Source organism: Canis lupus, chromosome 18 (genome assembly GCF_003254725.2).
Source record: "Canis lupus dingo isolate Sandy chromosome 18, ASM325472v2, whole genome shotgun sequence".
NCBI lineage: Eukaryota > Metazoa > Chordata > Mammalia > Carnivora > Canidae > Canis > Canis lupus.
In genome coordinates this window covers 18088970-18105778 of record NC_064260.1, presented here as the reverse complement: position 1 = coordinate 18105778, position 16809 = coordinate 18088970, and the positions used below count along the sequence as shown (strand labels likewise).

At 41.0% G+C, this 16809-nt stretch overlaps 1 protein-coding gene across 1 annotated transcript in view; it reads left to right on the top strand.

Annotated features, from left to right (window-relative positions):
• MAGI2 (membrane associated guanylate kinase, WW and PDZ domain containing 2) overlaps positions 1-16809 on the top strand; it is a 1104679-nt gene that overhangs the window by 989372 nt on the left and 98498 nt on the right. Inside the window, exons 26-29 of the mRNA XM_049096782.1 lie at positions 7636-7821; positions 9741-9894; positions 15362-15581; positions 16020-16163. Coding sequence (XP_048952739.1) covers positions 7636-7821; positions 9741-9894; positions 15362-15581; positions 16020-16163 — 704 coding nt within the window. The remainder of the gene's footprint in view (positions 1-7635; positions 7822-9740; positions 9895-15361; positions 15582-16019; positions 16164-16809) is intronic.

Sequence of the window (16809 nt, the reverse complement as noted above, 5' to 3'; positions counted from 1 at the left end):
GGCTCCTGCCATTCTAGTGTCTAGACATTTTGTCAGATTATGAGGGAAATACATCAAAAACACATAAATTCCATGAAATATGGTGGTACATATTAAATTATATATTAATATATAAATATGTAATATATAATTTCATAATATATCTTTATATATAAATACATATGAAAATGTACAATAATATATAAAATATATTAAAGTCTATTTAAAGACATATAAAGAAGAACATTTGTAGATAATTCAATAATGAGTTACATCAATTACATAAAGATAATGTCCACAACAGAATTAAGGTAATAGGGATCCCTGGGTGGCGCAGCGGTTTGGCGCCTGCCTTTGGCCCAGGGCGCGATCCTGGAGACCCGGGATCGAATCCCACATCGGGCTTCCGGTGCATGGAGCCTGCTTCTTCCTCTGCCTGTATCTCTGCCTCTCTCTCTCTCTCTGTGACTATCATTAAAAAAAAAAAAAAAAAAGAATTAAGGTAATATTTAAGATTCTCAAATCAATATGTGAAAAATTAAGGATCTTTAGGATACTTTAAAAAAGATGATCTGGACTCCCTCTTCTAGTGATGTGCATGGGGATAGGGAAATGCAGCCACAAGAGAAAGCGATTATTTTTGCTCCTTCCCTAGGTTTGTGATCATTTTCCTTGGTAGCTATAATATATTTTCATTTATATCTTCCACTGCAGACACAAACGACAGGGCAATATAAGGAAGAAACACATTATGGTTGTATCTACATAGGATCAACCATATAATTTTAAGGGCCCGGTGCAAAATGAAAGTAATGTGGGGTCCTTATTCGAATGTTAAGAATGTCAAAATGGTGACAGTAGACATTAAACCAAATACAAGGCTCTTTTGAGCATGGACTTGGATGACTGCACAGATCATACAACCCTGAAACTGGCCCCATATCTGTGAGCCCACCAAATCTTTGCAAACAAAAAGACCATTTTAACCCAGCCTCATGTTCTGGGATAAAACAGTCACATTATAGCTAATTACAATTCCTAATGCAATGAGAGGTCTTTAGTTTAAAGTCACTCAGTACTTAGCTATGAGGTTTTTTTTTAATTGGTTCAGAATAAAAGCATACGGGGTAAGATGTATCTAGCAAGTGTTTCTTTCCATCCATATAGTTAATACTTTCTAGATGGTGCTTTCTGCCCTTGGAAACATGAGTTTGGCTGGCCTTCCAAATTGCCAGTGATGGCTTCTCTTCCTATTCTCCCATCTGACCATCTGCTTATTACAGGGTAACTAAACTGTTCAACCACAAGAGAATGACTAATGGTGCTGGGAAGGGAAAAAGTGCACTTTTGGAATATGCAGTCCTTAAAACACCAGCTGCTCGATTTTTGGGTCTTGCAACTCAGTTGGCTATGAATGTCAGGGAAGACGTTTTCATTTTTGGAAAGCAAAATCCACAGACTTTTTAGAGGAAAGCAAGTCAGCTCTTTCTTAATTTTACTTCAAATTTTTAAAGAATGTCAAACACACGTTTTTGCCACATCTTCACCCCCTGATGACCAAGAAAAACTCTTTCGAAGGACACCCTGCCACACTGCAGGAAGGGACAATGTATTTGTCACAATAGAACATGCTTAGCCAGGACTTCTAGGAGGAAGACATGGAAAATAAGCAATTAATACTCGTCTCAGGTTTCTGAAGGCAGGAGACTAGGATTCTTCACCACTGGTTAAAGTGATAGCAACACTCTGTGATGATGACTCTTCTGTTGTTGCTATACGTTCAGGATCCATCTAGAGGAGCTGTGTAAAGGCATCATATCAGGAATCTTAGGGAGGGAAATAAGAGTAGGGAAGGTAGGATGCTTCAAAGCATCTTTCCTCACTTCTTCCTCCATGGATTTGATAGGCCCCTGTGTGCCACCATTAGTTTTTCACTAAGGGAGCTGCTATTTAGCCCGGGACACTACACACCCTCTTCCCCAGAATGATCTTCCTTTTCCCTTATCACTCTCTACACTCTCCACACATGGCTCAGTAATTCACACCTCCTCTCTAATCTTGTTATCTGTTACTTTTACCATGGAGTTGCTAATTTGTGTTGTAAGTATCTTTATATGAATCTTCCAAACTAGACTGTAAGTTTCTTAAGGCCAGATACCATGTGTTGTTTTGTTGTTGCCTTCCACACTGCACCAAGCACTAGGCCTGTTAATAAGATGATGCACTACAGAAATGCATCGTCAAGGGAGTAAGTGATCCCCCTGCCCCAACCTACAATTCAGAAACTAGACAGTAAATCACTGTCACGGATTATTTTAAGAAAAGTAACTGGAATCTTCCAATTGAACATACACATTTCTTTTCATATCAGGTCACAGATTTTATTTTTTTAAAAGATTTATTGATTGATTGATGAGAGACACAGAGAGAGAGGCAGAGACACAGGCAGAGGGAAAAGCAGGGTCCCTGTGAGGAGCCTGATGTGGGACTTGATCCCAGGACCCCGGGATCACGCCCTGAACCAAAGGCAGATGCTCAACCACTGAGCCACCCAGGCGCCCCCAGGTCACAGATTTTAAATCCAAATTTACTTTCCTCGCCTCTTTAAGCTAGTGGCATGTTGTATAACCTTCACAAATTAATGGACTTGTGAGCTAATGAGAGTTCGTGCTATTGATTCCCCTTGACAGATTCACCTTTGTCACACTCATTTCAGAAATTTCTTGCTGGAAAATTTGACATGATTGATGCAGGATCCACTTTCCCTATCTAGTGCTTTTCTCCACCTCCATCTACAATTCCGCTTTGTGGATCTATTTAACAAGGAGATAATTAAATGTAAACACGAGTCACAGGTTTTCCTTTTCTGAAATATAATACATAAGAAACAACAAAGAAACATTGGGGAATAAAAAAGATAGGGGGTAGAACTCAAGAAGAGCTCATTGGTTAACCAGTGGCTGAAGGAGCCTGGGTAGACTATACAAAGGTCCCAGAAGACAACCCAACAGCAAAAAGGGAGGATCATTGCCCCCTATAGTAGTATGGCCAAGACCCAATGATTCCAGGCCTTTAGAACAAACTTAGCATCCAGTCCAACTGGATCATCTCTGAAAAGCCCTGCTAAAACAAGAGTGCTGTGGTTGAGCAGTGCCAAAAACACAGTTCATCTACAGGGAAATATTAAATTTTATAATATAAAATACAAATGTACAATAGTGTTTTAGCCACAAAGAAATCAAGGGGGAAAAAAACAGGTTTCTTTTTCATAATTTATGTGATTTGCAGTTAAAGGGGAAATTTCTAAGTAGTGATACACTGTCTCCTTCCCAAATGTCAGGATGTTCAAAGCCGCATGACATATTGCAACTTTTCCCAAATATCTGTGTATCCTAAGCACACTGCGTCAAGAAGACTGGTCCAAAAGCTTGATTTATGTTGCTGCCTGACAGATGATGTCTGGGAGGCATGCTGTCTAAATGGACTGTGCTCCGGCAGTTACCTTAGTCATCAATTCCAGAGAATTAACGAGTACCATTCATCCCAATAATAGAAACCAAGGTCAGGGCCTCTTCCCTGCTCTGTAATTCCATTAGCAATGCACAGAAAGCACTTAGGTCATAAGTTCTGTAGACCTTATAACTAAGCAAATGGAACTGCATCTTGTTTTCAGAGCGAATCCTCTCCGAACACACCCCTTGTCAATGATTTGTTGTACATCAACGTTCGGTGTACTTACATGTGTAGGGAGAATGCTGGTAAAAGGAAAGTGCAGCTGTCTTCAGCTGCCAAGAATTTCAAGCACTGTTTTTATTAAAATAAATGCCAGCAGAAAACAATTTTAACAAAACTATGTCAGATACTTCCAATTATGGTCATAGCTTTTTAAATTGTGTACTCACTCAAATTTTATGTAAACCACTCGATCGTTCTAAGTGGCTACCATAGAATTGATTTCAGTTCTCATTACTCCATTTTAGTTTTTATTATTTTAGTTTGGCTTTTATCCTACCTGTCACAGTAAAGTGAAAATGGCCTTGAAACCAGGAGTTATCATCATAAGCAAATAAATCTGCTTACAATGAGACGGTCATCTTGAAAACTCAAGCAGCATGCTTCCCTAAGCTAAATCTTACCAGACATTCCCTCAGTCCTCATAATTCAAATTGCTTCTAACCTGGCATCTACAAAAAAAAAAAAAAAAAAAAAAAAGGAGGGAGTAATCCTACGGTTTGAAGCCACAGGCATAGGTTTGAATCCTGGCTTTGACACTTCTTTGTTTTCTTAACAATAAAATAAACATGATGATTATACTTGTATAACTACTTCACACTGTTACTGTAAGGATTTGCTCATATAATTGTGTGTGTGTGTGTGTGTGTGTGTGTGAAGTCTATGTTTTGAAACATTTGGGAGTTTATAACCAATAGATTCTAAATGATCCACAGTAATGGACGGGAGTAGAGGCATGAATAATTCAAAACAGCAAATTGTCCAAATACCAGCTGTATGTGTTTTAAGGTGTATTTTTAAATTTCATTCCAAATGTATTTCTAATGCCCCAAAAAATGACTTCAAATAAAGGAATGACACCAGATACGAAGTCCCAACTAAAAGGGATCTGAGGAGCTGTCCAATTTTCCTCTCCGTCTTACCTCCCTCCCTCTTACCTGCCTTCCTCCCCTCTTCTCCCCCTCCCTCTTTATGCCCTGCCTGTCCAAAGACAGCTGCCACCAAGAACCAGCTTCAAGCAAAATTTCCGCCTCCCACTCTCCCCTGGATGGGGACCTTTGGTGTAGTGTTTGTGATGCTCTGCTTAGAGGCAGGCTGCACTCACCAAATAAAAGCACCAGGTGCTCCTGAAGCAAGTGCTTGCATGGAGAGAAGAGGCCACAAAGTCAAGAAACATGGTGTGGTGCAGTGGTTAAGAGCCTATGGAATCTGATAGACTGGGATCCTAACTCTTGGTTGGGACTTTGTGACCTTGGACAAATTGCTGTTTCTTCCACTCTAAACACGCAGTGGCAATGCTCTCAGGTATGTCACGTGATTTGTTAAGGATTAAATCATATGTATTTTAATGTAATTATAGTCGTGTGTGTTTGTGTGCGTGTGAGGCTCAATGCGGATAATGAGGATGTCTGTATTATACTGATTTCCCTTTGAAAAATAATTTCTTACTTCTAAGCTGGTGTTTTCCTACAGAGACCTGCAGCAACATCTTTTTTATAAAACCAGAGAAAGGGGATCCCTGGGTGGCTCAGTGGTTTAGCATCTGCCTTTGGCCCAGGGCGTGATCCTGGAGTCCTGGGGTCGAGTCCCACGTTGGGCTCCTGGCATGGAGCCTGCTTCTCCCTCCTCCTGTTTCTCTGCCTCTCTCTCTCTCTCTATGTCTATCATAAATAAATAAATAAATAAATAAATAAATAAATAAATAAATAAATTTTAAAATAATAAAAATAAAAAATAAAACCAGAGAAAAACAAACAGGATGCTTGACCTCATCTGGCATCTCTGTAATCCCCCAAAACACATCTCTCTTCCCCAAATGAAGCTGTTTCCCTGTGTTGATACTTGGGAGATAATGCTGTATTTCCTAAGTAATGGGTTTCTTTAGTTTTAGCAGTATTATGGGTTTACCCCACATGGGAAGAATTCAAGCTGGTACCTACACACAAGCACATGCACACATATCAGTAGTGATGTCAGAAACATTAAAAAGATAACAGTAATAAAAAGAATGAAAGAAAAATTAAAACTCACAGAGCAATTCTGACACCAGGCGCTGTCTTAGTCACTTTACATATGACAACTCATTTGATTCTCAGAACCATCCTGTGAAGTCAGTGATATTATCCCAATTTTATTATTGAAAAACAAGCTCTGAGAGGCCAGGTAACTTTCCAAAGATCGCATGATAGGTAGCAATAGACATGTTGGAAACCAGGGAGACCGTGCCATGTGCTGACAGTTCAGGGCAGTACTGAACCAAAAGGGGGCAAAAACAAGAATGAATGTTCACTCTCGTTAATGGGTTCTTACTACATTTCTGCTTGAGAGAAGTACATTGTCTCGAGAGTCTAAGATGACCTTTAGTATGCTTTAAAGGAGGGTGTTCTTAATTAAAGTCATCAGTACCACAGGTACATAAAAAGGTGTTTGAGCTCCCAACGTGATGGGTTTTACCTCAGAAACATGGGCTCAGCCAATATTTTCACATGCCAGCTATAACCTTTCACAATGGAAATATGATCAAGGTACTGGTTCATTAACTCGCTGATTGTCCTTCCTCACCGGGGTTACTAGCTCACGTTATGCCTTTCGCTGTAACACACACAGAAGATTGAGAGTTCAAGGAACAGACATTCCTGAAGCAGAACAAATGGTGGAGTGTCTCTGCCTCTCTACACAGATAAATCAGTACCTGACTTCCATGGACAGAGCCACAACAAGCCATTGACGGGCCATTTCCTGGCTGGGGTTCCCTGTCTAGAAGGGAGAAAGGAAAAGGAACAGGTTTCTAGACTGCAACCTCCTTAGGGCGGGGGTCTGGGGTGGGGGGTGTGGGGCTGGTTAAAGGGACACCGTGTGTGCCATCAATACCTGACTCCAGAAATAGGTGTCCTGGTAGGCACTCACACATCAGCCTGCTAAAAAATCTTTATCGTCATGTACCCGGCTGTCCCTACATATATAAATAAATAAGAAAGAAAACAAATCTTCATTGTTTTAAAGAGACATATACCCTATTTGATCAACCTGGAACACATTTTCATATTTTAATATCAAAAAAAAATTATATAGTATCTCACAGTCCCTGGAGTGTCATTGTTTAATCGGAAGAGTTGAGTTCGTTCATTCATTCATTCTTTCTTTCTTTCTTTTCCTTCTTTCTTTCTCTCTCTCTCTCTCTTTCATCTTTCTTTCTTCTTTCGGAACCTAAAACAAAAGTATGTTGTAATAGCATCTTAGATTTGACGAAATATATTATGCATCAGATATTAGCAGGATCTCAGCACCTCTTAATAAATCAAACCGGAAAGAAGGGGTAAGAGTTGAAAGTTGCATCAGCCTTGAAACTGAAGCCTAGTTGAACACAGGCTTCTTCACCAGCTGTGACAGTCCATGTTAATACAGATTTCTTCCCTGTTTTCTTCTCTCAGTAAAATAGGAAAGGGTAGACATGAAATTCTTGGCATTTATTGCATCTTTCTGAAACTGTGTATTATTGTCTCTACGGTATGAGCTCAAAATAGTTTATGCCTGTAGTTCTCAAAAAATTGTGTGTTTTGGAATGTCTTGAGGAGCTACTTAAAAATTCATGATTCTCACCCGCTTCCTGGACATTCTGATGCACAAGGCTGGAGGGTAGGGCCCAAAGAGCTGTATTTTCAATCCTAGGCTGATTACAATACTCCAAAGTATGAGAACCCCTGGTCCATGTGTTTGGAATTGGTCCGTCACTGCACAGGACTTGATTCTAGAAATTCTGATCTGCACAGGAGAACATTTAATAGGTGTGGCTATGATTTCAAAAGGCAAATTGATTGATGGAAGGACGATTTCTGACATCGCATGGTTTCCGGTGGGGCTGGGACTCAGAGAGCGTGTGTTGGGAACACCCCTGATATCTGATTCTGTTGGGGATTGTTTTAGCTGTGCCCCATAAAATCGGACGCATCATCGATGGGAGTCCTGCAGACCGTTGTGCAAAACTGAAAGTGGGGGACCGGATCTTAGCAGTGAACAGCCAGTCCATCATCAACATGCCTCATGCAGACATCGTGAAGCTCATCAAGGACGCGGGTCTTAGTGTCACCCTCCGCATCATTCCTCAGGAGGGTGAGTGCCTGAGCCTGGCTGCCATCGATATGCCCAGAGTGTCCTAAAGTTGATTCCTATTTCCACTTTGGCAAAAATTCACATTCCCTCGCAACCCCATATCCTGTTTACTCAGTACCAGTTTCATTCAGAGATCAAGCTGGGTGACATTATAGATAAATAGTATGCATCCCAAGACGCTGGGTTATTCAATCATCCCCTGCGATCCCAGGAGTACTGCTTTTATGGTTCTAGTAAGCCAGAACCCATTCAACAGAGATGATAGAGTTACAAATCTGAAAAAGAAAAAAACGTATGCATGTTAACAGTTAAGCTCTGGAGGATTCTTCAAAGTCAGATTGATTTTGAAAAGCTTGAGGAAGTTTTGTGGTATAAAGAGAGCTCATTTAGGAAACGTTGCGTCTGCTAAGAATTTTAAATTCCCACTTAGTCTTTTGAATTTCTCTGTATAAGGACTCCCCCCTGAGGCTTGAAGAGTGGTGAGCCTCACAGCTCACAGCCATGCCTTGAGGGCCACAAGGATCTAAGTACCCACTCACCATAAAAGTCACCGTTTCCAGACACAGTGGGTTCATTACTGGTTTGTAGCTGCTGACTCATTAATGATGCTCGAGAACACAGCCCCTGGAGCCTCCCCGGTGAGTGGATCGCAGCACCCCACATGGAGAGTGATGGGTTCACTCCCCTTGCTCCCCTCTGTTTTACTCGGTCTCCCAAGTCCATCTTGGGGCTATCTGACACAGAGACACCGAGCAGTCACTTGACTTTCAGTATAAATCAGTGGTTCTGAACTGAGATGATTTCGTCCCCCTGGGCAATGTTTGCCACGGTTCAAAGACAGTTTTGATTGTCATGATTGGGATGGGAACGCCACCATATCTAGTGGGGAGAGGGCGAGGGCACTGCTAGGCACCCTGCAGTGCACAGGGCAGTCCCCACAGCAAAGAATTATCTGGCCTAAAATGTCAACAGTGCTGAGGCTGAGAAATCCTGCAAGTGAAGAAGAAATTTTAAAATTGGGGCTGTCAAAGAAGAAAGGGGAAGTGTGGCTTGTAAAGGAATAGACTGCCTCCCTTTTATCACCGAATAAAAAGAACAGAACAGAACATGACCGTGGTGCTTTTAACCTCTTATTTGCAGACACCATTATGTAGAAAATATTCAATGGAAATTAACTCAAAGCAAGATTGCTCACTAAAAATCTGACTGGCTTTTCCATTTTCCCCAGGCTGAACCATGTCTGTCCTGTTTCTATCATATCATATACAGATAATTTCAGTTGAAAGTGCGCTGCTATCACAGGAAAACCCGAGAAGCTATTTTAACAAAGAACAACTTTATTCTTCTATGCGATGGATGTTTTTTTCTCTTTCCGAAGAACCATCGAGGACGGGCGGGGGGTGGGGGGCGGAGTGGTTATTAAACAATAAGACAAACAAGGAACTGAGAGAAGATGATGAAAAGCATTTATTTCTGTTATATTTAATTCCTTATCCAAACTTTGGAATACTGGTAGGACTTGCCATTACAACCAAAAAGCAGTGGCTCAAATGTTTTCTCTGTGGACAACACTGGAAAAATAGAATATGTCTTAGAGCTTACTCCTTTGTATTATTTTTTCATTGTTTTAACAGGTTTCTTTTTAATTGTGATCTCTTCTCCTTACAAAATGACAAGAGACTCTGTTTATAACCTTGTTTGGCAACACTTATAATTAACAAAATAATACTAATTCTGGGAATGGTACAGGAACTAGGTTGGATAATTGACACATTTAACCCATCTTTAAGTCTAATGGAAACTGAAATAACCAAAGCCTCAGTCATCTGAGGAGGCAAAGAGTTACCACCTCTGGCCACCTCTTGCCCTTAATCAGATGCCAACCTGACTGCATTTGCCACTTTGGCTCCCCTTTGCAGAGCTCAACAGCCCAGCCTCGGCGCCCAGCTCAGAGAAGCAGAGCCCGATGGCCCAGCAGAGTCCTCTGGCCCAGCCAAGCCCGGCCACTCCCAACAGTCCTGTTGCCCAGCCAGCTCCTCCTCAGCCACTTCAGCTGCAAGGACATGAAAATAGGTAAAGTTTCCCCTGGCTTTTGTGACTCTGAGAAGCGAGGGAAGTGGGGAGAGGGAGAGTTTGGGACAGGACAGGACAGGACAGGACACAGGCAGAAGAGAAAGTTTCATGAAGTAGAAATTGCCATGTGTGCCTTTCTGTGACTTTGAGATTGTGGGTGCGTCACAAGTATGGTTTTATTAGCAAATACAAGTGTCCGTTCTTTATACTAAGAGAACCTTCCCTGAAGAAGTGATGAGCAATTCTAGATCAGTAGGGGTTAACTCAGCTGAAGAGCACACTGAAGAGAGCCCAAAGGGGGAAACATATGCAAAAGCTTTTTGGCAGGAGGGAGCGTGCAACCATGAGAGGGGTGGAAATAAGGTCAATGTCGCGAGGGAAGAGGTCAGGGAGCATAGTTTGAGAAGAAGCCAGTGAGAGTGGTAGGGGCCCACTTACTGGATCTTGTAAGCATGTTAAAGATTTGGATCTTAAGTGTAGTGAGAGGTCATTGGAGGATTTTACAAATAATATTTTATTTAAATACAATTTGCCAACATATAGTAGAACACTCAGTGCTCATCCCCATCAAGTGCCCTATTGGAGGGTTTTCTGCTGGAAGACTGACATTGCTGGCTTTGCTTTCAAAGGCCTCTCAGTTGGCACCCCAGAGAACTGGCTGGAGGCTGGTCAGGGTGGATGTAGGTCATTCAGCAGGGGGTACGGCTGCCGACGTCCTTGGAGAAGGCGGTGGCTCAGGGAACACCGGTGGTGTGGAGAGGGGGGAGTGTGGGAAGACTTGTTAGCATTAATAAATGGTAGCATTTTTTACCCCATGTTCCCTTATATCCCCTTACCCATGATCTAATGAGGTTCTTCCATTCTGCATCATAAACTTAACGTACAGAAGGTACCTTAAACTTCCAGGAGAAGTCTCACGCCTTGTGAGAACTGCAGTGTCTTCTTAGTGTGACTGGTGTGTAACAGGGAGCCGGGGTCAGGCTGAGCAATTAGAGAAAGAGATGAAGACATGTTCCCACGCTGTTTCCCCTCTTTCAAAGGAGAGAAATGGAACAACCCACAGGAACATCTCTGCGTATGAGACCCTTGCCGGTCTTTTGCATAATTCTAATGTTTTCTGAACATCTGCTTCCCAGCTTCTGCCTCCCATGTTGGTGAAGATGAAGTGAGACCCAGCCCCACAACTCTGTAGGTTCATCACTCGCACGCTTGCAGAGCAAATATTTACTCTGCGCCACAGGTGTTATTTCCATCAAGCCCTGCTCTCCTCGGAGTTCCCCCCATTTGCTTTCACGGAAAAGGAAGTGTCTGTTGTCCTCAGCTGTTTATGGGTTTAATCTATTCCAGGGAAGAAAAAAGACTGAAGACCCTAAAGCAAATGATAGGGAGGTAAGCATTTGACAACCCTAAGACGAATAAGTCGTGGGTGCCTCACTAATAAGCCAGGGGTGTCTTCTCTTTCACTGTGCATGGTTGCAACAGGTGGCCCTGGCTTTCCTCAGGCCTCACGTCAGACTGGGGAGGAAGGGGCTGAGTGCACGCAGTCCTTGAGCCAGCTTCAGACTTTTCTTAGGGCTGTTCCACTGGCTATTCCCGGCCACAGTCCCATCTCACTTTTCCAGAGTCAGACTCCCCTGGACATGGGCTTTGGGGTAAACTCATCCCCGTCATGGTATAGTTCGGTGGGGAGAATCACCTTTGGGCGAGGTCACTATCATGCCCCCGTTGCTACTAGCTCACAAGGGGACTAGTAGACCTCTATCAGAGAAGCAATGGTCTTTGGAATATTTTTTGTCCTGACTACAGAAAAAAATATTTTCTAACCCTGGGATTAACAGATGGACCTGATTCAAATTTGTATAAATCACCAAGGAGAATTTTCCAAGAGTTCTTAACTATTTTTGCCTCATGATAACATTAAAAGCCTGTCAAATGCCCACTGTAGGGGGGCCTTGCTTGACAGGTTCCCTGGCTTCACTATTGATTGTTAGCGGGTGGCTCTTTTACATGTGAATGAAGAGATGGATAATCTTACAGATGCCTGGATCTTCTTCCTAGCTACATTTGACGGTGGTCAGGGTATCAGAAACTCTTTGTCTTTCTCTAGATCAGCTAGAGATGTCTCCAAGATGGCTTGTATGCCAGGCACCCGGTATACAGTTCCTATTAGTTCGTTTGTACAAGAAGTGCCCACCTACCTACTTGTCAAACTGAGCCAGGTTCCATGTGAAAGTGGGATAAAATTAAATGACAATCTGCTTGCAAATTTTTATTTTATGATTTAGGGTGACTGAATATTTTATCCCATCTTATTTACTCTCAGTATGGCTTCCCACTGATTCCCTGCACACCTCTACTTCTTTATCTTCCCTTAACATCCTTTAGGTATATGCTCAGGAAACAAAATAGTTTTAATATGGACACAAGCAAAACAGTATTCAAGGAGAAGCATTTGTGGAAAACAACAACAACAAGAGCCAACATGTGATATGTTTCAAAACTAAGTATAACTAGCAGAGTTTACCTTCCCCAGCAAGGGCAATTAATATTTGCATTTTAAACAGCAAGGTTAGTGGAAGAACACTGGATATTGACTTCTTTCACAGACTCTGAATCCTAGATGCTTTGAGACTGTTAAGAATTCTAGAAAGGCCCACATGAGGGAAAATCCCACCACAAGTTCCCCTACCCCATGGGCAGTGTTTCCTGGTTCTGGAACTTGCTTATACAAAAATTCTACTTGAATTTACCACTAAAAATCTGAGTTTATTATCTCAAAAATCTCTTTAATGGGATTAATAACTACAAAGAGTTATACTGATACCTGCTTTCATGAGTGAAGGAATTTTAAAGAGGCTGTATTTTTTTTTATAATACTGAGTTTTCCTGAAAATAAGGCATTTCACAAATTCAAATCAACATAATTTTTGCTCATGCCAGGGTATCATTCACTTAAAAGTTAGCAACGCTCATGAAATATTAAGCGTATTTTTCTTATTAAAGACTCTTCAATGGGCGGTTCAACACAAAATCCTGACACATGGCACTGGTGTCAAATGCAATTTGAGTGCCAGAAGGTAGACTTGGATGACAGCTGTTGCATTTTAACAGTTCCTATTCTAGGCTGTTGTGTAATCTTTGGGGAGACTCGACACTTCACCCTCTTTTGCTACACCCGTGACACATCTGGTTGGAAGGGGAGCACGTGATGGATCCTGCACACCACTACCACACGGATGGTGAAAATAAAGTGACTTGTGCCATGGCTCAAAACAGCGTGACATCTAATCTACCAAAAACAATTCCTGGGAAGAAATCGACACGTGCCAGCAAATGCCAGCCAGTTCAGTTCCTTTTGTTTAATTCATGCATTTGTGCGGTTAAGCATCTAATTCGAAGCATAGTTACATAATTCTGTTCTCATCATGCACACTCCCAGTCGGTGAGTGGACACCCTGCTGAGGTAGAAAGCAAAGCCCCAATTGTGCCATTCACAAGAGGAATGTGTCACTTCTACAGGGTTAAGTATCAAACGGGACCTGCTCAAAGTGTTGTTTAAAGTAACAACTTACTAACCCCATTCCAAAAGCCCCAAATAAATACATCTACTGCTGAACATCGTTAGTGTGTCCTCACCAAATATTAGATTGCACTAATGACAATTGTTCAGGTGAGTGATTTTTAAAAAATAGTTAGTAGTAATCAGCATCAGTGAGGCCCTAAATCAGTTAAAAACAAAAAACCTCTGGTTTTAAAGGTAAACATTCATAGTTTTGATCCTGTTTTCTTGATATATTTTAGTTTTTCCTTGGTCCTAAATATTTTCTCAATTCTTCAAACCCTCTCTATTTTATTTTAAAATAAATGTAAAATAAATTTAAATTTTTAAAAAAATTAAATAAATTTAATTTAGATAAAATTGTCATTACACAGAATGTGTTCTTTTCAATCTTCCTATAATTCTGAGCAGCTCGTTATGGACTGTTGCTGTGACAATAGACAATGAATTACAGAATTAAGTGGCCTTTATACTATGGTGATAACTTTTCAGTGTACCTTATTATTGATCCCATAGTGGTAGGGGATCTATGTTAGTCTTTTTTTGGAACTGGAAACCCCTTCAGTTTAGAGCAATTCGGATTCACCAAGCCGCACTAAACAACTAGCTCTGTTTTCTATATTTATTTTATAAGTGCAATAGCACCCCCCTTAATCTGCAGTTTAGCTTTCCATGGTTTCAGTTACCATGAAGCTCAAGCATGGTCTGGAAGCAGATAATCCTCCTTCTGACAAATTATTGTCAGAAGCTCGGTAATAGCCTCGCCTAACGTTACACAACATAATCATAGTACCTAGGTCATTTCCCTCGCTTCATCTCATCACACAGGCATTTTGTCATCTCCCAGCATCACAAGAAAGGTGAGTCCTCACCTCACAGGACAATAAGATATTTTGAAAGAGAGAGAGAGAGAGAGACCACACTCACATAGCTTTCATTGCAGTATATTATTATAATTGTTTTATTTTATTATTAGTGACTGTTGATAATCTTTCACTGTGCCTAATTTACAGATTAAACTTTATCATAGGTATGTACTTACAAGAAAAAACATACTATTTATAGGGTTCAATACTATCTGCAGTTTCAGACAACACTGAGGTCTTGGAATGTACCCCCCATGGGTGGGGGGAGGGACTACTTAAGTAATATCTAGAAACAAGAAAGAGACACATGTTGGACATAAACATTTTTGCCTTTCCTTTCATCTTACAGCCATAATAGTATCTGATAATAGCACCTGATACTGATCTGATAGTTATAGCCTCGTATTTAAACTGTATGTAATGTTTCTACTCTTAGGAATGACCCAATGACTTTCTACTTGACTTGTAGCTGTTGATTATACTTTGCTCTCACTCCTTTAACCTCGGTAAGATATTCAGAAAGACCCAACCTAGCGGGTTAAAATAACCCTTAATTATATATTTATAGAGTATTTAGAGATCACTTCAATCGTGCTTTCATGAAGTCATGAATGGGGTGTGGGAGAGAGAGAGAGAGAGAAAGAGAGAAAGAGGTTGATAGTGTTGGTTTACTGGTGTTGAGACAGACTGGTATTTTGAGATGTATAGCTAAGTGTTTAATTCCCTAGATTTGCTACAATTGTACATTTTTAAATAGCCAGAGTCAAAGAGGGATATCCTTAAGTCCTTTTCCACAAAGTCCTGGTTGAGCCATCATGTTTACCTTGTTTTCTTATGGAGCCAAATGGAAAGTATACAATATGGCAGTTGTCAAAGATTTTAAAGTGATACTTACTACCTGTAATTTTCTCAAATTCCTGAACAAGCAAAAGGACCACCCAGAGAGGTGGCCCAGACGTGCCTGGAGGTCATGTGATCATTCTAATCTCCTTAGAATTAGAATGCTGAGATATCAGAGCAAATCCCATTTCCATTTATTTAGTTACAGATCAGAAGTAAAAGCGAGGCAAGATGTGAAACCAGACATCCGACAGCCTCCATTCACGGACTACAGGCAGCCGCCACTGGACTACAGGCAGCCCCCAGGAGGGGACTACCAGCAACCCCCACCCTTGGACTACAGGCAGCCTCCCCTGTTGGACTACAGACAGCACTCCCCTGACACCAGACAGTACCCTCTGGCAGACTATAGGCAGCCCCAGGTACCTCAAAGACCCCATTAAATTTCATTTTGCTAATGAGCAAACCTGTAATTCACTCACACGAGTGCACACACACACACACACCTCTGATATATTTACTTATGGTGCTCAACAGCAGTGAATGAGAAAACTCAAAGGCGTGATAATATCACTCAGGCAAAATGTAGTCGTTACGTTTGCCCAGTAAGGGGATGAACACCAAAGTAAACACACTATACACTAGTTCTCCTAATGACCAAGTAAACTGCATTCAAATCTGCTTGAGCCTTTGAAATTTTGCCTTGCATTTCACTAGACTGCAAAGTCAGATTACTTCTCACAATATCCCATCATTTGGGACACATTAATTAGAAGAGAGAAGGAGAACAGAGAGACTGGCCATAGAAGCTTCTCTAATGTTAAACAACTGTTTATTCCATTTTCTCCCCAACTCTAAAGGATTTTGATTATTTCACTGTGGACATGGAGAAAGGAGCCAAAGGATTTGGATTCAGCATCCGTGGAGGAAGGGAATACAAAATGGATTTGTACGTGTTGAGATTGGCAGAAGATGGGCCCGCAATAAGGAATGGAAGGATGAGGGTAAGAATGTCTCTTTTTATAGAACTGCTTGATTCTGAAAGAAAAACTCACCGTAGTATCAGAGTGCCGAAGCAGGTGATTCAGCAAACAGGCTGGGCGTGGGTTTTACCTCCTTTCCATTGCATGACTCACTTTTCTAATGTTTTGGTAGAATTTGACTTAAGAATTCTATTCTCTCTCATTTTCTAGTGTATAGCCTTCCAACTGGCAAATCTCATTGTAGTGTTTTAAAGATGTAGTTTCTCTGACGAGCAAACTAAAGAAAATGCACAAAGTAACCTAAAATAGTTTGAAGTGAAAACATGGATCCATAATTTTTCCTATGGTTTGATGATATTTAATTTTCATTTGAGAGGAAATCTTTTGAAATTTATTTTATTGTTTTATGCTTTCTTTTCCCTCTGTGCTTATTAATCAAATGGTTCTGTGTCTCTTTGGAAAGATTTCTCTTGCGTTGACTAGTCTTTTGGCTTTGCTACTGGAAAAAAAAGGGGGACTAAGCTTCTTAAATATATGTTGTCCTTAAAAATGGTGGCATTTTCCAATTAGAGCGTAAGTTGAGGTGGATTTTTCTTAATGTATAGCAATTTTGAGGCATCTGATTGATGGTACAAAACATCTCAAGGTACAAAAGAAAACTTGATAA